At 39.3% G+C, this 23,538-nt stretch overlaps 1 protein-coding gene across 1 annotated transcript in view; it reads right to left on the bottom strand.

The window, feature by feature from the left end:
- The window catches only part of LOC124234638 (gamma-tubulin complex component 5), a gene marked incomplete at its 5' end in the record, with an annotated part of 29,744 nt that extends 6,303 nt beyond the window's left edge, over nt 1-23,441 (bottom strand). Inside the window, 11 exons of the mRNA XM_046651955.1 lie at nt 212-332; nt 429-513; nt 6,620-6,802; nt 7,822-8,010; nt 8,645-8,843; nt 10,043-10,311; nt 11,759-11,874; nt 20,055-20,257; nt 21,765-22,011; nt 22,533-22,626; nt 23,352-23,441. Coding sequence (XP_046507911.1) covers nt 212-332; nt 429-513; nt 6,620-6,802; nt 7,822-8,010; nt 8,645-8,843; nt 10,043-10,311; nt 11,759-11,874; nt 20,055-20,257; nt 21,765-22,011; nt 22,533-22,626; nt 23,352-23,441 — 1,796 coding nt within the window. The remainder of the gene's footprint in view (nt 1-211; nt 333-428; nt 514-6,619; nt 6,803-7,821; nt 8,011-8,644; nt 8,844-10,042; nt 10,312-11,758; nt 11,875-20,054; nt 20,258-21,764; nt 22,012-22,532; nt 22,627-23,351) is intronic.
- Between the last annotated feature and the right edge of the window lie 97 nt (nt 23,442-23,538).

Genomic DNA, 23,538 nt, shown 5'->3' with positions numbered 1-23,538 from the left:
TCCTAATCAAGTTATTGTATTTCAGATTGAATGTAGTATAATTTCCTGGTATTTCATTCAGGGAAGTTAATTCTGATGTCTGTAAAACCGCTGCTACAAATACATACCATTTGGGCACTTGAGTATACATTAAAAAATGAGCAAAGATCACCACCTCTTTTTCTCAGGGCTAAAATAAAATTGTGATTTATCTCTTGAAAACAAATCTTACCACCAAAGAGTAAAACATCCAGACTATATTTTGCCCACTTTATTTGCAATAAGAGAAGGAACACCTGATTATAAATTTTTTGACATTCCAAACTTATAACAATGTCCACAGGCCATGGGACCTATGAGAACAAAACAGAAAATTAGAGGAGAAAGTAACCTATTACTTGCAGGTTTTAATAGAAAACAATGTTCTTACAAAGAGATTCAGAACATACCTTGTAGCTCAGGGTCAGACCATCTAAAATATGAACAGGGAGTTTCTTCTTAGCTGTGTCAACATTTTCAAAAGTTATAGATAGACTAGATAAAGAAATTTTAGTTTTAGTTTGTGTGAAAGTACTATGCTCATATAAAAATGTTCTTTAAAAAAAATTAGCATTTTAACATTTATTTACATCATATTCCAAAAAAGACATTGTATTTCATAAAAGGAATACAAATATTCCAATAAAGCCATATTTTCCAGCATATATTCTAGAATAGGAATTTGGTTTTAGAAATAAGGAAGAGGGGCAAAGTTTTCAAATAATGAGTTTAGCTATAAAAGAGAAGAGATACTTAACAAGTGTGGTAAGTTAATTAGGAAAAAAAGACAAAGTCAGGGGAAAAGATACCATAGTTCCCCTTATCTGCAGTTTTGCCGTCCTTGGTTTCAGTTACCTACGGTCAACTGTGGTTTGAAAATATTAAATGGGTGAGACAGAGACCACATTCACGTAACTTTTATTATAGTATGTTGTCATAATCGTTCTATTTTATTAGTTATTGTTAATCTCTTACTGTAGCCAATTTATAAATTAAACTTTATCATAGGTATGTATGTATAGGAAAAAAGGGTATATATATATAGGGTTCAGTACTATTTGTGGTTTTAGGCATCCATTGCAGATCTTGGAACATATCCCCTGAGGATAATGGGGGACTCCTGTATAATGATGATAGGGTGGGTGCTTAATTCTGGTAAAATTCAAGCAACAGGCTCAGAAGATGGACCCTCTGCAGAGGGTGGTGGAGAGGGATTGCTTTCCTCATCCTGAAGAGTGTGTGTGTGCAAGTGCATCGACGAGAACGGGGTCTGCTTTTTCCATTCTCTCCTAACGCAGGTTTGAATGTGACTCTCAATAGAAAGAAAGCAACCAACATGCTGCATGGAAACGTCCCTGTGCCAGGCACTACATGGCACTTAAGTGTCCTTATTTCATTTAATCCTCAGAGTAGTCTTGTCTGGGGACTGAGAAATTACCTAAAACTCCCACAGTTATAGAGGTACCAAGCAATGATGCCTGGATGCCGACCAGTGAAGGTTTAAGTGTAAGGCAGAGGTGGGGAGTCAGCCTTACAACCAGTGATGTAAAGAGTGGCATGTGATTTATAAATTGGCCTATTCATTGCATGTCACAGGCACTAGTCCCAACATTCTTCAGCTGATAAGTGTGTTACTTGTGCATCCACTAATTACTTAGTAGGCACCTACTGAAAATCTTGTCAGGCACCATGCTAAGCAGGTGAAAGAAAGTCAATTCCTTCTCCTTCTCCAGGCGCTCACAGCCCAGAGGAAATATGCAGAGTCACCCTCCTGTCACTGAGCAGATGTGGGTGCTGCACCAAGCCAGGCCAGGCAGAGCTTTGCAGGAGAGCAGAGCACTGCCAGGCCATGCAAATGGAAGAGCAAGTAACTGGAGACAGCAGGACACATGAAGGCTTCTGGGGGCAGAGTACAGCTTTTGGGGAAACCAGAAAAATTCTGAATCCCTGAAATGTAAAGTGTGATAGGAGAGAACATATGATGTGTCTGCATGTGTAAGTGTATACGAAAAGAGGCTAGAAAAATGAGCCAGACAGTAAAGTTTTCTCTCTGATGAAAAGCAGCTCAGTCCGTCGGTTATGAGGTGCCAATGAGAAGCCTGAGTGTGAGTGGTGGTGGGAGTTGCTGGTTTATTGTGGTCACTCTGGTACCCCTGTGGGGGTCAAGTGGAAGGGAGAGAGGCTGAGAGACAGAGATGGTTAGGAGGCACTGAGAGTTAAGGGGAAACATTATCCAGGAGGCAGAACCAAGCAACTAGGGATGTGTGGGAACCAGGAGAGAGGAAGGAATCTAGGGTGAGCCACAGACTGCCTTTGAGCACCAGGATGAACAGTGGTGCTTGACTAGAAGAAACAAAGGGTGGTTTGGGATGAGACAATAATGAGCTCAGTTCTGGATACATGACATTCGAGTACAGTCATGAGGTGCTGACTGTGTAGACACCTGGGCTAAAGGTACTGATCTGCAGGTCATTAATGGTCGCTGAAGCCATCAACATGGAATATAAGTGCCCCAGGCAGGAGTGCTGAGGCAGGAGAGTGAGAAGCTACACCAAGGGCAGGTGGAGGGCAAAGGGCCTGCAGGGAGGCTTCAGAAAGAGCAACAGGGACATGGGAGCGGTGTAAGGCGGGGGAAACTGGGAAGGGCAGGAAAGCAGTGCTGGCATTGATGCTGGAACCAAGGAGACTCGTGGGCCCGGACTCAGTGAGCCTGAGGGCACAGACAGGCACCTAGAACACATGGAAGCCATGGCAGCAGGGGTCCCCAGGGGTGGCTCATTTGTCCTGGGTTAATTTATGAATGGACCGCAATCTCAATGAAAATACCATCAAGATTTTTGTTTTGGTGGAGCTTGACAAGTTGATGATAATGTACATTTGGAAAAATAAATAAGAAAGAATGGCCAGTAAACCTTATTATTAAAATAGAATGCTACTAGCACATGAATAAACAGACAGAACAATGAAATAAGATGGAAAAATCTACAAAGAGACTCAAGTACATATGAAAATTTAATGATAAAGGGGCATCTCAAATAGGGGAAAGACAGATTTTTTTTTTAAAAGAAATAAATGATAGGAACCAACTAGTCATTTGGAAAAAGATAAAACTGGATCTATTTCTCATGTTTTTTAGCAGGATAAATTCCAAGTGGATCAATATCTAAATGTAAAAAAATCCATTCAAGCATTAGAAGAAAAGATGAGTAAATTTCTTTAGAACATGGGAGAGAGTAAAACTTTAACTATGATTTAAAATCCAGAACCAATAAAAGACTGATACATTATAAAACTAAGAAACAAACAAAAAATAAAAAAAAACTAAGAAACGTCTGCATGACAAAACAAAAACAAAAAATTGTTTTATCATAAGCAGAATAAAAAGACAAATGTCAAATTGGAAAACCTATATAAAGAGTTTCTAAAAATGCAGGCGCTGAAGACCAATAACGCGATGCTGACAGAAATGCAAAAATAAACATATCTAAAGATGACTAAACTCATTCATAATTAGAAAAATGTAAATTAAACTACACTGAGATACCATTTCTCACCATTAGACTGGCTAAAATCCAAAAGTCTGACAACATATTCTGTTGGTGAGGCTGTAGAGAAAGCCACTCTACATATTGTTGGTAGGAATTAGAAAAGATACAACCTTTATGAAGAGAAATTTGGTAACAGCTAGCAGAATTACACATGTTTTTACCCTTTCACCTGGCAATCCTATTCTAGGAATATACTGCAAATTTATATGGGCAAAAGTATGAAGTGAAATGTACAAGACTAGCCATTGCATACATGCACAGCAAAAGAATAGAAACCCACATGTCTACCCATAGGACAACTGGTTGAAAGAACACAGTGGAAAGCCCGTCAGCTGTAAAGGAATGAGCACAAGCTCTCTAGCCTGCAAATGGAGTAGGTTGGGATATATTTTAGTTATGTAAGAAAAATAAACCAGGTGTCAGAGAGTATGTACTACACGCTACCTTTATGTAATGTGAGGAGGAAAAGGAATACACAAACATATGTTTTTGGGTCCAAAAAATAAACACTAGAAAGATAAAACAAATCTAATAAAAATGGTTAGCAACAGGGAAGGGAGAAAATGGGCAGGAACAGGAATAGAAGGCATATCTCCCTAAAAGTACCTTTGTACCAGTGATTTTAACTTAAGAAAAATATGCTGTTTTAGTAAACAAGAAAGAAAATTCAATCAAGAAAAGAAAAAAAGCAATTTCTAAAAGCAGAAAAGAAACTAAAACAAATGAACTTGACCCTATGTCAAGGTGGTGGCATAATCACACAAAGAATTACTCCAAGTGACCTTGAAACACAGGATTCTGATGACTTCAAAGTATAGGAAGAGAAAATAATCACAAGCATGTTTTAAATTCTTAGTGGCCTTGTTGCTGTTATTGTTACTTTGAAATTACTACTACTTATTGTAGAATAAAACCAAAAAGCATGTTAATGTGTTAGCACTCATAGGAAGAGATACAAAGGAAAATCAAAGAAGTGAAATGCTGTAATCTTTAATATAAGTTGGAAATATCTACATGAACATTTTTCTCTTTCTACTTATTTCCTAGCTCCATCCACTGAGAGAGCCCAGAAGCAGGGACAATCCAGTACAGAGGAATACTCCGGCACCGAGACAGATGGCTTTTTAAGCCACCAAAGAGACAGGACAAGCGCTCGTGGGAGAGGCACACATGTTGGGGGCAGGAAGTGCACAGGATGAGCCTGGACATCCACTCTTGAAAGGATACTCTCTGAGATTACCACGGTCAAGTGAAGGGCTTCCCTCTAGGTAAAGATGGGACAGTCTGAGCAACAAAAAAAAGGATAACTGTAATAGATTGAAACATATTAAATCTAACAAGATTCAAGAGTTTCTGCTGATAATGAAAAACATAACCTTCCCTAGCTCCCTCTGGGGGTTGCTGGGCACCAATTTCTTATTATGAAAAGAATCCAGCAGTTACCCTGCTTTTACTAACCACATAATTGATGAAAATTCTGCTTTTATGGAAGAATTAAAGGTAATAAAAGAATGACATAGAAATAAAAGGAATAATCTACTAAGTAGTAGAAAGTTGGTAACCTGGTGTGGCTGTGGGAAGAGAATGCCTTACCTGGCATGTAATGAATGTTAACCATTATCATGATGACTTTTGCAGGACCACTGAGGGAGCCAAGAAAGGAAGCCAAGCAGAGACATAGAACAGGAAAGAGGATGGCCAAACACTGTGGAAGATGAGCCTCTGCTCCACAGAGACGTGCCGGTACCAACCCCCAGCCCTGGCCAGTCGCTCAGCAGGCAGACTGACACCAGCAAAGGGCAGGTTAGCTCCACGTCAGGGATAAGCCTATACAGGTTTCCTCCATGATCCAAAAGCTAGCTTTTACAAAAAACCTATATTTGTACCTGTTTTTGCTAACTGAAAGAAATCTGACAAGGATGTTCGCTTTTATGAAAAAAGGCAAAAAGCAAAAACAGCGTTTAGCACTTTTTTTTTTTTTTAAAGATTAGCACCTGAGCTAAAGTCTGTTGCAGATCTTTCTTTTTTTCTTTTTTCTTCTTCTTCCCAAAGCCCCCAGGTACACAGTTGCATATCCTAGTTGTGAGTGCCTCTGGTTGTGCTATATGGGATGTCGCCTCAGCATGGCCTGATGAGCAGTGCCATGTCTGTGCCCAGGATCCGACCCCGTGAAACCCTGGGCCGCTGCAGCGGAGCACGTGAACTTAACCACTCAGCTACGGGGCGGCCCCAGCACTTGCTTTGCAGTGAGTCGTTACAGAGGCAGTGCCCACCAGGAGCAAGGCCAGAGTCGCCAAGCTCCTTCCCTGGGAACTACACTCAGGATCAAGGCGCCAGAGCTCTGCACTGTGTCTGTGAGCATCTGTGCTTTACCTCAATTTATTTTGGTAGGTTATTTTTCGGGTCTGGGAACACTCAAAATTTTTTCCCATATAAATTAATGGTAATTGCTTTATCGCTTTACACCATTTTGGCTTAAGAAAGCTTTCATAGGAAAGTTCTACTTTTGGACAACAGGGGAAACCTATATAACAGTTTTAGAACATGCAACTTCACCCATTAAGTGGCAGAATCTATTTCCCACCCCTGACTGGGCTGGCATGTCGCTCGGTTTCACCAACTGCATGTGGTGGAAGTGAGGGTCTGTGAGGCCTGGAGCTCAAGTTTCAGCAGGCCCTGAGGGTTCTGCTCTCACTGTCTTAGAGTGCTGACCGAGACTACTGTGTAAGGAGTCTGTGCAGCTGGCTGGAGGGCAAGGCACATGGAACCGAGACATGCCACAGCCAAAGGCCAGCACTGACTCTAGTCACGTGAGGGAAGCCATCAGATTCTGAAAGGCTGCATGGTCCCATCTCATTGTCTCCTTTTGCTTAGTGGGCAAGTCATTTAGCTACCTGCTGTCTCAGTTTTCTAATTTGTAAAATAACATTAGTAAACTTCATAGGTTAGTGTGAAGATTAAATAAGGTAATATATATAAAAATTTATAGAAGAGTTGTGATACATGGATTATTTCATAATATTTTAAAATAAAAGTTTGCTCCCGTATTTTACCGTGAACTGTCTTCAGGATAACGTTGTCCTACTGCTTCTTGGAGCTGTACATTAAGAAATGACACATTCTGCCAGGTTTCCTTTTCTCTTATTTTATCAAAAATTGATGTGTAGAAGTCATACATGGTATCTCCACCTTCCATTAAGAAAAAATTTCTCATGGCCTGCAAGTACTCGACCAACCTGAATAGAGAGAAAATAAGTGACAGAAAGATCTTAAGCTCATCAGACAGGATTCTGGATCAGTACCAAGTATTGTATGCTACTATTTTTAGAGAAAACTGGTTTACATTCTACGTTTACTAAAATAAGAAATACTAACACCTCTTAAAGACATTTTTAATAATAAAAATGTTTAATTATCAGAAAGAAATAAATGATTTTTTCATAACATTGTAGAAAATTGGGCAAAGTCACAAAAGTGTAACGAAAAAAAGTTAATCCAAATCCTACCATTCATAGTGAATTTCCATCGTTAATATTTGGGCTATTTATTTCCAGTCTTGTTTTCTATGCATTTAAAAAAACATAGTTCCTATCATATTATATATCTTGCCTTTTAAGCTTTAAGAACATTTTACATTATTTAAAACTCTGTGTAAACATAATTTTTATGAACTTTATAAAGTTCATACATGATATTGATATGCCATATTTTTTTTTTTTTTTTTTTAAGATTTTATTCTAATTTTTATTCTTCGTTGTGGGTCCTTCTAGTTGTGGCATGTGGGACGCTGCCTCAGCGTGGTTTGATGAGCAGTGTCATGTCCGCGCCCAGGATTCGAACCAACGAAACACTGGGCCGCCTGCAGCGGAGCGCGCGAACTTAACCACTCGGCCACGGGGCCAGCCCCTTGATATGCCATATTTTAATATGGATATGCAATAATTTAAAGAAACAGTCATTCATTACTAAGTAATTTCATGTTTTCCCTTGTGATAGCAAACTCTATGATGGGCATTTTTGTGCAATAAGCTTTTTCTTTATTTCTTTTGGGACAGAGTCTCAGAAATAAATTCCACAACATAGTTAGGAAAACACTGATGGTTAATTGATTCTCTCAAAAGAAAACTGTTTATTGAGTACCCATTTCCTACTATAATAAAAATTAACTTGAAATACAGGTTTTAAAATAATTCCAACAGTTCTTAAAGTATAATAAACTACTGATTACTTCCAAAGCTAAACGACTCCCTTATACCTGTAATCTTTTTTTAGAGTTTGCATGAGGTTTCCACAGCAATCTAGATACTGCTTGTCAATATGAGGATAGAGGCAAGATCTCAGCGTTAACTCAAATGTCTGGCACGTCACAGATTCTGATGATCTATCCACACATATATCTCCACCAGCAAACTTCTCGTGAAAGTCACTCTGTTCTAAATACAACCTTTAAGATAAAAATGTGAGTCTATTTTTTATGAGCTGCTTTCAACAGAATTCTCTTAAATCAAAACTCCAGAGTCCCATTTTTTACCTTTAGTCTTAAAATTACCAACTATTACAGAAACTATATTCCCCCAAAACTGTCCTTTCAGTGAACCAGTTGTTCAGTCACTTCTGCTTTAGTGTTAAGTACTGAGTAGGTCTTTCTAGCCATTAGGGCCACAGAGAGTGAATGATGGCCAAAGGCAATGGGGCTTTGTGTAGGTACTAATGACTTATTTTATGGGGCTAAAAGCACATAAGGGTCAAGACATATTTTAAGCAGAAGAAGGGTCTGACTCAATGTGTGTGTCTGAGGCCCACCTATGACCTAGATTTTCATGAGCATCTTCTGTACCAGTGAAAGCATTTCCCATGGGCCTAGGGCATATGATAGTCTGTGGACTTTCATAAACAACAAGGAGGACAAATTATACATCTGAAATAAGTGAACATAATATCTTCTTGTATTCCATTCATCAAGAAGGATAGGCTACAAAGGTTTTTATTTTTAAGACTGGAAAGCCCTACTTGGCAGAAATAAATAGTTCCTGAACATTGAACAGATTCCGCCATTTCAGTCATTGAAAATCTATCACCTTGCAAAGTTAATTGCCAGCAGTGGATCATGAACGTCATCCAGTTCCAGATGCCTTTCAGCAATGGACTGAATCTTAATTAGGTTCCCTTTGGTCTCCTGCTGCTCAGTGAGGACTTGTGCAGTGGGTTCTTCCCCATGTCGAAGACGTGACTGTACAGATTCCAGAAAGAGGGTATACAAGCTTTTTCTTTCTGCATCTGGAACATAAAGAAATATGTAAGGTGAAGTAATAACATTAAATGATATTAAGTAATTGTATCTTAATATAGCCTGTTTTTTTTCCTTTGGCCTACGAGTGTCTATCCCTGTTTCATTACCTTTACAGTATAGCACAGCTAAACATTTTACATCCTCTGTTAGACAAGTGCAAAGTTTATGGTTAAACACTCAAAGCATAAGTTAATTTTTTGCTGAATAGAGTAATATCCTAAGCAGGATGCTTGAAAGTTAAGTTACCACCATACTGAACAGCACTATGATCACACTAACAGGAGTCATAATTTCACCGGAAAAAAACACTTCCGATAGAGACCCTGGAAAGCTCATTAAATTTTATTACTCAGTCAAAAAAGAAATATTCCAGGGGCCGGCCCCGTGGCCGAGTGGTTAAGTTGGTGCGCTCTGCTTCAGCGGCCCAGGGTTTTGCAGGTTCAGATCCTGGGCGTGGACAAGGCACCACTCATTGGGCCATGCTGAGGCGGCATCCCACATGCCACCACTGCAGGGACCCACAACTAAAATATGCAACTATGTACTGGGGAGCTTTGGGGAGAAAAAAGAAAAATAAACCTTAAAAAAAAAAAAGAAATATTCCTCAAACTGAAAATATTATTTAAAGTAGATACAATAATACAAAATAATTAATATGACATTAGGGAGATTTACAAACAAAATAACTAAAGTCACATTTATACCTCTAAAGTCTTTTTAGTCAGTTGATAAAACTTTAAGCATATTGCTTAAATTGCAACAAAAAGATCAGAAATTATATCAAGATTTTCTCAAAATCTACGGTCAAGTCTGAATTGCTCATCAACAAATTCCTGTCTCCCAGGGTTCATGGTCCTCAAGAGTTAAATGCTGTACTGCACTAAGAAATGCCAGAGAATTATTTTTTAAAGGACTGGTCCTAAGGAATCAAGAGTAAGGAAAATGCATGTGGAACTTACTCTCACTGCCTTTCAAACATAGTGATGAAAGTTTCCAATGAGGACAATCTTTTTTCAATCAGGAGTAGCATGATCTACTGATTTGATCATGGTGATAATTTCCATGAAAATAAAAGCTTTTGATAATTTTCAAACTACAAAATAATGATGCATCTCAGGATGACAAGAGTGAAGAGAGAGTAGTAGCCCCAATGCTGAGAGAGACACATGAGGAAGGGACCCACTACCTCTGGCTGTGGCCTGGCATGTGGTGCTCTCCACACACTGTAGGTTCTTCAGCAGCTGCATCGACTTGCCCGCCATTATGATCTGCTTAAGGACAGGTTTAAGGAAGGACACCATGGTGTGCTGCCTGCTGGAGGGCCCTTGGTCACTGCCAGAACTTGCACTGGCATTATCACTCATTTTTTCTTCATTTTCTGTCTTTTCCGATACACTGTACAGTGTGTAAGTTGCATACCAAAAGTCTCTGTGATTTACTGGAACATTTTTGTTTCTATGGAAATGCAAAAGAATTTTAAACGTTAACTTTTTTCGTAAAAACAACAGTACATCTGTTCTTTCTCAGGCATGTTGTCCAGGCATTCCAAAATACAGCAATATCAATTATTAGTAAAATGAAGCAATCTTCAGGCAAAATGGGCAGGGGTTTTGTCTGACTTCAGTTTAACACAGAAAAGTGGATAAATACTTTGAATGACATACATAAAATTTAACTAAGTAGAAAGTTTCTCGAATTGGAATTAAACAAAATGATTAATTTGCTCCTCTTTGGAGATAGAATAAAAGTTTATCCATTTGCCGTCTCCTGTGAAAGTAACCTCCAGACTTCCACATCTTTTTACCACATAGATTCTTTTTTTTTCCCCCCTGAGGAAGATTGGCCTAGAGACAACATCTGATGCCAATCTTCCTCTTTTTTGCTTGAGGAAGACTAGGCCTGAGCTAACATCTGTGCCAATTTTCTTCTATTTTGTATGTGGGCCACTGCCACAGCATAGCTGATGACTGGTGTGGGTCTGTGCCCGGGATTAGAACTTGGAAACCTGTGCTACTGAAGCAGAGTGCCCCAGACCTAACCACCATGCTATGGGGCCAGGCCCTCCCCACAAAGATTCTTAAGAACAAAGTGATGGTCACTTATCACTCTCTAAAAGCAGTCAGAATCCCCTTTTTACAAAAGTTCTCATGTGAGATAGATGAAACAGGATATAATGACAGATGCAAGATTTAGTTAAAGACAGGCCAGCTCATTTATATGAGCACTGAGTAAACAGGGTTACCTTTCCAGAGTTCTAAGGACTTAAAGTTATCCTTGAATTAAATGGATTGCTCTCAATAAAAACCTCTATCTAAACAGACTGCACAACTTAAAACTGAGTTAAGAGAGTGCCAACAGTTCTGTGTTGCAGTTTCTATGATTCTGTTCAGAACAGTCAATTAACTGAAGAGGAATCATAAGTGGATTAAGATTTTTCCTTGTTTTACTATACAGTATACTAAGAAGGGAAAAAAGAATAATTTGGAGAAACAAATATATTAGAAGCATATTCTGTATTATTTTCATATCTCTTATCTTATTGGTAATTTATAATGGGAATAGCTGAAGTCATTTGATATCATCTAAATTCATTTTATAGGAAGCAGTGCACCTTTTACCATACCAGCCAGCCATAAACACACCATCATTCAGAAATATAATTTGCTATGCAGAGCTGTAAACTGACAAGAAACTTGGAAAAAGACTATTTTTGGCTGGTACATGACATCTTCTATAAAAATGCAACAGAACCTGAGTATGGTAGCAACACACCTCTGTCATTTGAACTGCTCTCCCTCAGTATCACTTGAAACTACTCAAAGTGAACAATTTTCCCGTGAGAGAAAAAAGGGTAAAACCAGTGCTCAGTGTGTCTCCTGTGCTGTGTGTCGCTGGCCCTCACCTCTGGATGATGAACTCCCTGGCGCAGTCGCACAGATGCCCGTGTGCAATCCACTCATCCACAGTCTGCAGGTAGGGCCGCACTGTCTCCACCCAGAGAGAGAAGAGCAGGGAGACCTGAGAAGAGATCACGCAAAGTTCATTCTCAGAAATCCCTCATCTCTGGACAAAATGAGGGTTGAACATTTCTGAAATGCCTTTAGAGTTTTCTGGAACAAAGTAATAAATTAAAAATCCAAAACATGTGCTATAAAATCCTTATGAAAAATTCACCTAAATATGAGCTAACCACATTGTCTGTAGTCCATACCAGGACCTTCTTGAGAGTAAAAGTTAACCATGGACAACAGCTCTACCCTGGGCAGTCTAAATTCATATAGTTACCCCTATCTAAATAGTGCTACTAGCAAAGTGTCCATTAAGAATGAGGAAATGATTTCATTCTACTGTAGCTCCCAACAGGAAAAAAAAAACGCACAGGCGAAAGAAATCAAGCTTCTTTATATTAAAGCGTAGTATCCAAATAGTGAGAAACAGGTACAACGACAAACTAGGAAACACACCTAAAATAGGTACTCAAACAAACCTGAAGCTTCCTAGATTACAGACTCTAGTTAGGTTGTTATTTTTTTAAATTGTAAAAAAATACATAGGAGTAGTCTTCTTTGTCTCTCCCCCTTCGAATCTACAACTAATTGGACATTCATCGCTTAACAAAGGATATCCATATAGCATCTCAGGACGCCTGAGAGACCCGTGCTGCTATACATCGGAAGGTGGACGGACATCCCCCTGGGAGGAGGTGGAGATAGATGAAAACTCTCTGACCCCCGACCCCCGAACAGCCTAGTACCTGCGAGTGGCTTTCTTCCAGCGGACTCCCCCATAACATCGCCACACACCAAGGGCAGGAGGGTGCGCACACCAGAGGAGCGACGGTGGAAACAGGTGACTACAGCCCTACCTAAGCCCCCTCGATTACACCTAAGCCCAGGGGGAAACTCCAGGGTCCCACACTGGCGGCGTCAGGGAAAGCCTCTACTCACCATTAGTGGAGAGGCCCCTGCCAGCATTGAGAATACTGGGAGGCTCCCGAAGAGGAGAATCCTGAACGGGGCAGCAGCCCGCCAGCAGCTGCCGCCAGTCTCACAGACTCTGGCTGTCCCCCAGATGGGGAAAGGGGCTCCCGGAGAACTCCTGGGAGAGGACTGGGGCTGGGTGGAGTGCCAGTGGCTGGCTCCACGGCCCGGGGGGAAACTCCAGGGTCCCGTTCCAGCAGCAGGGAAAGCCTCTACTCGCCATTAGCAGAGAGGCCCTGCCCAGCATTCAGAACGCCGGGAGGCTCCCAAAGAGGACAATCCTCAATGGGGCAGCAGCCCGTCAGCCACCACTGCAGCCGGTCTCACAGACTCCGGCTGTCCCCCAGATGGGGAAAGAGGCTCCCGGAGAACTCCTGGGAAAGGACCGGGGCTAGGTGGAGTTCTAGCGGCCGCCTCCACGGCCCAGAGGGAAACTCCAGGGTCCCATTCCGGCAGCAGGGAAAGCCTCTACTTGCCATTAGTGGAGAGGCTCCACCCAGCATTCAGAACGCCAGGAGGGTCCCAAAGAGGAGAATCCCTGGCAGGGCAGCAGCCAGCCAGCTGCCACTGGACTCACAGACTCTGGCCCCGCCCGGCAATCACAAGGCTGGAAGGCCCTGGGGCAAAAGTAGCATAGCTAGGTGAGCTAACCACAGACTGCAGAAGATACCCATAGCTCTGTTGTAACCTATAAGTGATATGATAACAAGTGAGATTTTGTGGGCTCCGACAGTGACAGAGCTGCAAATATAGGTGATCCTGCTCCCGGCCGCTGGGAAAGCCCATAACACCGCTTCAGACCCTAAGGAGGGAGCACGTCTAGGTGGTCTGCAACAGTAGGCACCAGCAGTATGAAGCCCCCTTGCGACTGCCCCCACAGCTGAAGAGGGACCCCACAGGACCACTGTGACTACGAGGAGGGGCCCAGGTCCAGTTAGCAACAGCTGATAGGGTTCCTGGTCAGTGCAGTCTAAACAGCTGCTCCCCTGCCACACCAGTAGAAACAAGTGGAAGCAGTAACTAAACTCTCTCTCTATGCAGAGGCACAAATCTACACCATCAAGAAGTATGAAAAAAATATATTAAATCTCCAGAACAGAAGGAAAATGACAAATACCCAGAAAACAATCCCAAAGACAATGAAATATATAACCTAAATGACGATGACTTCAAAACAGCCATTATTAAAAAACTGAATGAGTTAAAAGAAAATACAGATAGACAATTCAACGAGTTCAGGAGCTATGTCACAAAAGAGTTTGATACTATAAAGAATAACCAAACAGAAATATGGAAATGAAGAACACAGTGGAGGAGATTAAGAAAAATCTGGACTCTCTGAACAGTAGGGCCGATAATATGGAGGACAGAATTAGCAATTTGGAGGATGGGAATATAGAAATGCTGCAGGCAGAGGAGGAGAGGGAACTAAGACTAAAAAGAAATGAAGAAACTCTCCGAGAATCATCCAACTCAATTAGGAGATGCAACATAAGGATTATAGGTATACCAGAGGGAGAAGAGAAGGAGAAGGGGGCAGAAAGCCTGTTCAAAGAAATAATGGCTGAGAACTTCCCAAACCTGGGGAGAGAGATGGAACTTCATGTAACAGAAGCCAAGAGATCTCCAAACTTTATCAATGCAAGAAAACTAACCCCAAGGCATATAGTAGTGAAGCTAGCAAAAGTCAACGACAAAGAGAAAATACTAAGGGCAGTCAGGCAGAAGAAAATAACCTACAAAGGAACCCCCATAAGGCTATCAGCAGATTTCTCAACAGAAACTTTACAGGCTAGAAGAGAGTGGAATGATATATTCAAAACTCTGAAGGACAAAAACCTGCAGCCAAGAATACTCTACCCAGTGAAAATATCCTTCAAATATGATGGAGAAATAAAAACTTTCCCGGGTAAACAAAAGTTAAGGGAGTTCATTGGCACAAAACCTCCTCTTCAAGAAATGCTCAGGAAAACCCTCATACCTGAAAAATCAAAAAAACGAAAGGGGTTACAAAACCAAGAGCAAAGGAGATAAGTAGAAGGATAATAACAGAAAGTAGCAGATCTCCATCAGAACAGGTTAGCAAAAGTTAAATAAAACATTAAAGATAAAAGGAAGGGAAACACCAAGAATAAATATAACCCTGTCATTTTAACCACAAACTCACAACACAAGAAAGAAGAGGAAAAAAAAATCTGACAATAACAACCTACAAGGGCAAGAGAAAAGGGATGGAACATTTTAATTCAAAGAAATAAGAGGCTATCAGACAATGGACTATCTCATCTATGAGATGTTTTATACAAACCACCTGGTAACCACTAAACAAATAACAAGAATAAAGACACAAATTACAAAGAAGAAGAAACCCAATACAGAAATTTACATACCTGAATTAGTAATCCAAAAATCATGGGACGAGAAACAAAGGAAATGCAAGAGAACCGGAAAACAAGAGATAAAATGGCAGCGGTAGGCCCCCACATTTCAACAATCACTCTAAATGTAAATGGACTGAACTCTCCAATCAAAAGACACAGAGTGGCAGGATGGATCAAAGAACAAGACCCACCAATATGCTGCCTCCAGGAAACACAACTTAGCCTCAAAGACAAACACAGACTCAGAGTGAAGGGATGGAAGACAATACTCCAAGCAAATAATGAACAAAAGAAAGCAGGTGTCGCTATACTAATATCAGACAAAGTAGACTTCAAAGCAAAACAGATAAAGAAAGACAAAGGGGGACAGTATATAATGATCAAAGAGACACTCCACCAAGACGACATAACACTTATAAATATATACACACCCAACACAGGAGCACCAAAATTTGTAAAGCAACTCTTAACAGAACTAAAAGGAGACATTAACAACAATACAATAATAGTAAGGGACCTCAACACCCCATTAACACCAATGGATAGATCATCCAGACGGAAAATCAACAAGGAAATTATAGAATTAAATGAAAAACTAGACCAGATGGACTTAATAGATATATATAGAACACTTTTCTCAAGTGCACACAGAACATTCTCAAGGACAGACCATATCTTGGGAAACAAAGCAAGCATCAATAAATCCAAGAGGGTTGAAATAATATCAAGCATCTTTTCTGATCATAATGCTCTGAAACTAGAAATCAACTACAAGAATAAAGCTGGGAAAGCGGAAAAAATGTGGAGACTAAACAACATGCTACTGAACAAACAATGGATTATTGAAGAAATTAAAGAAGAAATCAAATATTATCCGGAGACAAATGAAAATGAAAACACGCCATACCAACTCATTTGGGACGCAGTAAAAGCAGTCCTAAGAGGGAAATTCATTGCAATACAGGCTCACCTCAATACATAAGAAAAATCTCACATAAGCAACCTCAAACGACACCTAACAGAATTAGAGAAAGAAGAACAAACAAAGCCCAAAGTCAGTAGAAGGAGGGAAATAATAAAAATTAGAGCAAAAATAAATGATATTGAAACAAAAAAGACAGTAGAAAGGATCAATGAAACAAAGAGTTGGCTCTTCAAAAAAATTAGCAAAATTGACAAACCCTTAGCCAGACTCACTAAGAAAAAAAGAGAAGTCTCAAATAAATAAAATTAGGAATGAGAGAGGAGAAATCACAACGGATACCAAAGAAACACAAGAGATCATAACAGAATACTATGAAAAACTATATGCCAACAAATTGAACAACCTAGAAGAAATGGATAAATTCCTAGACTCTTACAACCTCCCCAAACTGAATCAGGAAGAAATAGAAAATCTGAATAGACCAATCACAAGTAAAGAAATAGAAACAGTAATCAAAAACCTCCCCAAATATAAGAGTCCAGGACCAGACGGCTTCTCTGGAGAATTCTAGCAAACATTCAAAGAAGATTTAACACCTATCCTTCTCAAACTATTCCAGAAAATTGAGGAAGATGGAGCACTCCCTAACACATTCTATGAAGCCAACGTCACTCTGATCCCCAAACCTGACAAGGACAACACAAAGCAGGAAAACTACAGGCCGATATCACTGATGAACATAGATGCCAAAATCCTCAACAAAATTCTGGCAAACCGAATACAGCAATACATCCAAAAGATTATACACCATGATCAAGTGGGATTTATACCAGGGACACAGGGATGGTTCAACACCTGCAAGTCAATCAACGTGATTCACTACATTAACAAAATGAGAAACAAAAACCACATGAACATCTCAATAGATGCAGGGAAAGCATTCGACAAGATCCAACATCCATTTATGATAAAAACCCTCAATAAAATGGGTATAGAAGGAAAGTACCTCAACATAATAAAGGCCATATATGACAAACCCACAGCCAACATCATACTCAATGGACAAAAACTGAAAGCCATCCCTCTGAGAACAGGAACAAGACAAGGGTGCCCACTTTCACCACTCCTATTCAACATAGTACTGCAGGTGTTGGCCAGAGCAATTCGGCAGGGAAAAGAAATAAAAGGGATCCAAATAGGCAATGAAGAAGTAAAACTCTCACTGCTTGCAGACGACATGATGTTATATATAGAAAACCCCAAAGAATCCATAGGAAAACTATTAGAAACAATCAACAGCTACAGCAAAGTTGCAGGGTATAAAATCAACACACATAAATCAGTAGCATTTCTATACGCTAACAGTGAACTAACAGAAAAAGAACTCAAGAACTCAATCCCATTCACAATCGCAACGAAAAGAATAAAATACCTTGGGATAAATTTAACCAAGGAAGTGAAAGATCTATACAATGAAAACTACCAGACTTTCTTGAAAGAAATTGATGATGACATAAAGAGATGGAAAGACATTCCATGCACATGGATTGGAAGAATAAACATAGTTAAAATGTCCATTCTACCTAAAGCAATCTACAGATTCAGCGCTATCCCAATCAGAATCCCAATGACATTCTTTACAGAAATTGAACAAAGAATCCTAAAATTCATATGGGGCAACAAAAGTCCCCTAATTGCTAAAACAATCCTGAGGAAGAAGAACAAAGCCGGAGGCATCACAATCCCTGACTTCAAAACATACTACAAGGCTACAGTAATCAAAACAGCATGGTACTGGTACAAAAACAGGTGCGCAGATCAATGGAACAGAATTGAAAGCCCAGGAATAAAACCACACATCTATGGACAGCTAATCTTCGACAAAGGAGCTGAGGGCCTACAATGGAGAAAAGAAAGTCTCTTCAACAAATGGTGCTGGGAAAACTGGACAGCCACATGTAAAAGAATGAAAATTGACCATTCTTTTTCACCATTCACAAAAATAAACTCAAAATGGATCAAAGACCCAGATTAGGCCTGAAACAATAAGTCTTCTAGAAGAGAATACAGGCAGTACACTCTTTGACATCAGTTTCAAAAGAATCTTTTCGGACACCATAACTCCTCAGATGAGGAAAACAATAGAAAGAATAAACAAATGGGACTTCATCAGACTAAAGAGCTTCTTCAACACAAGGGAAAACAGGATTGAAACAAAAAAAACAGCCCACTAATTGGGAAAAAATATTTACAAGTTACTTATCTGACAAAGGGTTAATCTCCATAATGTATAAAGAACTCACATAGCTCAACAACAAAAAATCAAACAACCTGATCAAAAAATGGGCAGTGGACATGAACAGACATTTCTCCAAAGAAGATATATGGATGGCCAATAGACACATGAAAAGATGCTCATCATCACTAATCATCAGGGAAATGCAAATCAAAACTACACTAAGATATCACCTTACACCTGTTAGAATGGCAAAAATATCCAAAACCAAGAGTGACAAATGTTGGAGAGGTTGTGGAGAAAAAGGAACCCTCATACACTGTTGGTGGGCACGTAAACTGGTGCAGCCACTATGGAAAACAGTATGGAGATTTCTCAAAAAGTTAAAAATAGAAATACCTCATGACCCAGCCATCCCACTACTGGGTATCTATCCAAAGAACTTGAAATCAGCAATTCCAAGAGTCCCATGCACCCCTATGTTCATCGCAGCATTATTTACAATAGCCAAGATGTGGAACTAACCCAAGTGCTCAGCACCTGACGACTGGTTAAGATGATATGGTATGTATACACAATGGAATACTACTCAGCCATAAAAAAGGACAAAATCATCCCATTCACATCAACATGGATGGACCTTGAGGGTATTATGTTAAGCGAAATAAGCCAGACAGAGAAAGACGAACTCTGTATGACTCCACTCATAGGTGGAAGTTAACATATAGACAAGGAAAACTAATTGGTGGTTACCAGGGGAAAGGGGAGGGTGGGGGGAGGGTACAAAGAGTGAAGTGGTATACCCACAACATGACTAACAATAATGTACAACTGAAATTTCACAAGGTTGTAAATGATGATAATCTTAACAAAAAAAAAATACATAGTATAAAATATACTATCTAAACCATTTTTAAGTGTACAGCTTAGTAGTGTTAAGTGTATTCACATTGCTGTGAAAACAGACCTCCAGAACATTTTCATGCTGCAAATCTGAAACTCTGTACATATTAAACATCTCCCCTTTTCTTTTCTCCCTGCCACCCCATCCCTGGTAACTACCATTCTACTTTCTGTTTCTATAAATTTCACTACTCTAGACACCTCATATAATAGATTTGTATTTTTATTTAAGAAAGGGTTATTGCAAATATCTATATAAGTCAGCGAGGTACTTTCATTTATTTATTTTTTGAGGAAGATTAGCCCTGAGCTAACATCCACTGCCAATCCTCTTTTTCGCTGAGGAAGATTGACCCTGAGCTAACATCTGTGCCCATATTCCTCTATTTTATATGTGAGACACCTGTCACAGCATGGCTTGATAAGTGGTGTGCAGGTTTGTGCCTGGGATCCAAATCAGCGAACCCCAGGCAACGGGAGCAGAGTACATGAACTTAACCACTACCAGCCCCTCAGCCAGGTATTTTTCACACCTTGCTTTTACGTTTTGCTTTGTCCTTACCTTATCCTTCTTGTGATCTTGGAAATCATAGCTGAAAAACCAGTTTCCTGCAGTCTCGAATTTAGAAGCTAATTTAAAAACTCTGAACAACTGCCTGATACACCATGATTTAAGCATCACTTTTACAAAGAGCTATGACCGGCTTTCCACCACTCTTTTGGCTGAGCAGAACAGAGTCACATATTTTAGACTAGACAAGGGTCCCACATACGGTTTGCTCAGAGGCTTCTCCAACATTGTCATATTCAAGAATGGCCTTGTACAGCGTGTTGAGCAGGTGAGATGCCCGAACAACATTCCGAGTGTCAGGTGGAACTTCTGCTACTCCAGTACTAAACACTTTGTGCAGAACCTTGAGCTGAGCGAGTCGGGGTGACAACTTGTCTACCACTATTGCAAGAGTTATTGTTGTATCTGCAAATATCAAGAAATCAAACTCATTAGCAAGGAAAAATACTCGCACTCAAAATGTGATATAAATGCTAAGCCACTTACGGAAAGGCACAGCAAACTGGAGGGTGGTAGGTTTTAATCCCATATCACAAGGAACTAATTTCCCTAAAGAAAGAAGTCCCTAAAGAAAGAAGGGACAACTCAGCAGAAAAATAATTTATAAAGGAACTGACAGTTCACAAAAAAAAAGAAATATAAGTGATTCTTAAACACATAGAAAGACACTCAACCTCATAATAAAAGAACGCAAATTAAAACTACATGGGCAAATAAAAAACAGAGTCAGTGGGTGACTGTTTTAGTGGGGGTGGGGATTAAAAAGAGGCGGCAAGAGCCAGTTCCTTCAACAGGATGGCACAGCTCTGAATCCTGAACGTGGAGGTGGTTATATGCATCCACACATGTGATAAAATGTCACAGAACTATACACAAAGATATTATTCCCTCCTTCCAAAAACCACAAACCTGCAAAACTGGTGAAACCCATGTCAGGTCTGCAGACTAGTTAACGTACTGTGCCCATGTCAGCTTCCTAGTTTTGATAACATACTATAATTACGCAAGGTATCACCATTGGGGGAAGCTGGGTGATGGGAACGTGGGACCTTTCTGTACTATTTTTGCAGTAGTTGTAAATAAAATTCAAGGGAGAAAAAAACCTACACTGGCTTACCATTTTACATTTGTCATATTGGTGAAGACCACAAAGTTTGATAACACACTGTGGGCAAGAGTGTGAGGAAACAGGTCTTCATATACCTGTTTACATCCTAGCAAGATGTAAAGTCATTTATCTGCACCTCTGTGGAGAACAATGTGGCAATATTTATCAAAATCACATGTCATTGCATGCTCTTTGACCTAGCAACTCCACTCTTAAGAATTTACGTGATAGGTTAACTTGCACCCTACACGTACAATTACATGCACGTAAGAGTTATCACCACAGCTCTGTTGGCAACAGCAAAAGATCAGAAACAACCTAAATGTCCATCAAAATGAGACTGGTCTACGATATATCCATACAACAAAACACCAACTTGTAAAAAAGAATGAGGCGGCTCTTTATATACATGTATGGTATAATCCTCAAAATTTAAATTAGAAAACAATTTGAAGAGAGCAGTGAATAGACTACTAGGCATGCATATGTGAATACGCATTGCTTGTACATGTCTAATTTATCTCTGGAAGGATGCAGAAGAAACTGACTACTTGGTTGCCTTTGGGCTGGGGAACTGGTGTGGCAGGAAGAATTTTCACTGTACATCTTTCTGTACTTTTTGGATTTTTAGAGATATGAATGGCTTGAAAACACAAATTTAAAATAATTTAAAAAAATGAATGTAGTCATGAGAATTACTTATTTGCCATGTAATTTTCAAACATTATATCAATTAATAACCTAAACTGCATTCAAAATATGAGTTATGTATCCTATGAGTAAAAGGGAAGAATATTTAAATACCATTACTGATGATGCACTTCTCAATTTCCGTAAGTTCCTCTTTAAAACTAATGAAGTATTTGTACAGGGCCCACATGAAAGCCTGGTACGTCCTAAAGGGCGGTTCAGTTGACTTCTTAGGAATGGAACCATTTCCAGGTAACATGCTTTCAGAGCTGTGCCCCATGACTTCATCAATGAACTCCTGGAGTCGAAACACAACCTGGCCATATGCTGCTATTTGTTCCAGCACTGATCGTAAACAGCTCTACAATAGAAACAAACGACAGTTACTTCAGTCAGTCTCCTGGACACAATCCAATTCATATCCCCCTCACTGTAAAATATTTCTTTTGTGACTGTTTTAAACAGTATGCTTAGCAGAAAACAAAGTAATAAAACAAATATTTAGTTTTATATTCAAAGGAAATAGTGTAAGCATTACTTTCTACAGAACACAGAAATGTGGCTTATACTTTTTAAAAACACATATAAGGTAAATGTACTATAGGCAACCACATTACAGTATACAGCTTTCCCAATACAGAATGACAGAAATAAAAAGCAAAAAACACAAATCAAGTCAAAACTAAATATGAACATCACAAACAATATTAAAGAATTCTCTAAGCATTGTAAAGATGGACAACTTAATTTTGCCTTTTGGATTTTAAATATATTTAGTAATTTTAATATTGCAAAATGGGTGTAAAGTTATATAACCACCATCATATTTATAAAATAAACCCTCTTATTTAATTTTAACTACAATAAATACAAATAACTTACATGTGTCAAATGAGTTACTATAATATTGTTTCTCACAGTTACCTTCCCATCTATCAACTGAAATATAAAGAGCTTTTTTACTCCTGAAAGTAACCTGAAATGAAATAAAAAAGATGAATGTACTTTAAGTCTAGAAAAATATTCACTACAGTAATGCCTAAGAAATTTTAATGCCAGATTCAGAATCGGGGGGGGGGAGGGGCGGCGAAGAGGTCAGATAACTAGAAAATAGAAGACATGAATCTTTTTATCTGATTACCTTAAGACAAGATATTTGCATATCATCTTGGAGAGAAGTCCAAAACAGTATGTCCAAGCATTGGACCATCACATATGATGTGGATCAGAATCTGGAAATCTCAGCAGTAACAGCACTATATGCTGCATTTCTCATTTTCATTTTTGTGTGAACACAATCTAAATTCTTAGATTTCTGGTTTCCAGGTACGGGGCAGAAGCTAACTCTCATTGATATGCTGTCTATTATAAGCGGGAAGCAGCAAGCCAGGAAGCTTGCTTTGAACTCAAATATTAAAAAAATGATGGTCTAATCTAATTAAATAATATACTTAGTTATTTAAGATGGAAAAGAAGTAAACAAATCAAAATGTCACATCTCCATGGTTGCATCTGAAATCTGGGCTCTTAGGCCCCCTAATCCAAATTTAGGTGCCCACTGGGAACTGTATTGTTTCATACCTACTGGACCGTTTCTAGCTTGCATGTGAAAAACCCCTGAACACTTTTCTTTAAAAAACCAAAATTCTGCTTCTCATTAGTAAAGTCTTCTAGAAGATTAATTATGTGTATAGGTCTTACCATAGAGTTTCCCGAATAACCTGCATCTCAGTAACAAAAACTCTGTCATCTGGAACATATAATGGGTCACTGCTGTACAAGTGTTGGTCCCTATTAGAGAACGAACATCAGATGTCAATGAAAAGGTTTCTCATTAAGTAAAATTACATGTCTCAAAGAATATATGTAATTTAGTGGTAATTTAACC

This window comes from Equus quagga, unplaced genomic scaffold, assembly GCF_021613505.1.
Source record: "Equus quagga isolate Etosha38 unplaced genomic scaffold, UCLA_HA_Equagga_1.0 98291_RagTag, whole genome shotgun sequence".
NCBI classification, from domain to species: Eukaryota; Metazoa; Chordata; class Mammalia; order Perissodactyla; family Equidae; genus Equus; species Equus quagga.
The sequence above is the reverse complement of the archived record's forward strand: the minus strand, read 5'-3'. Positions and strand labels throughout refer to the sequence as shown.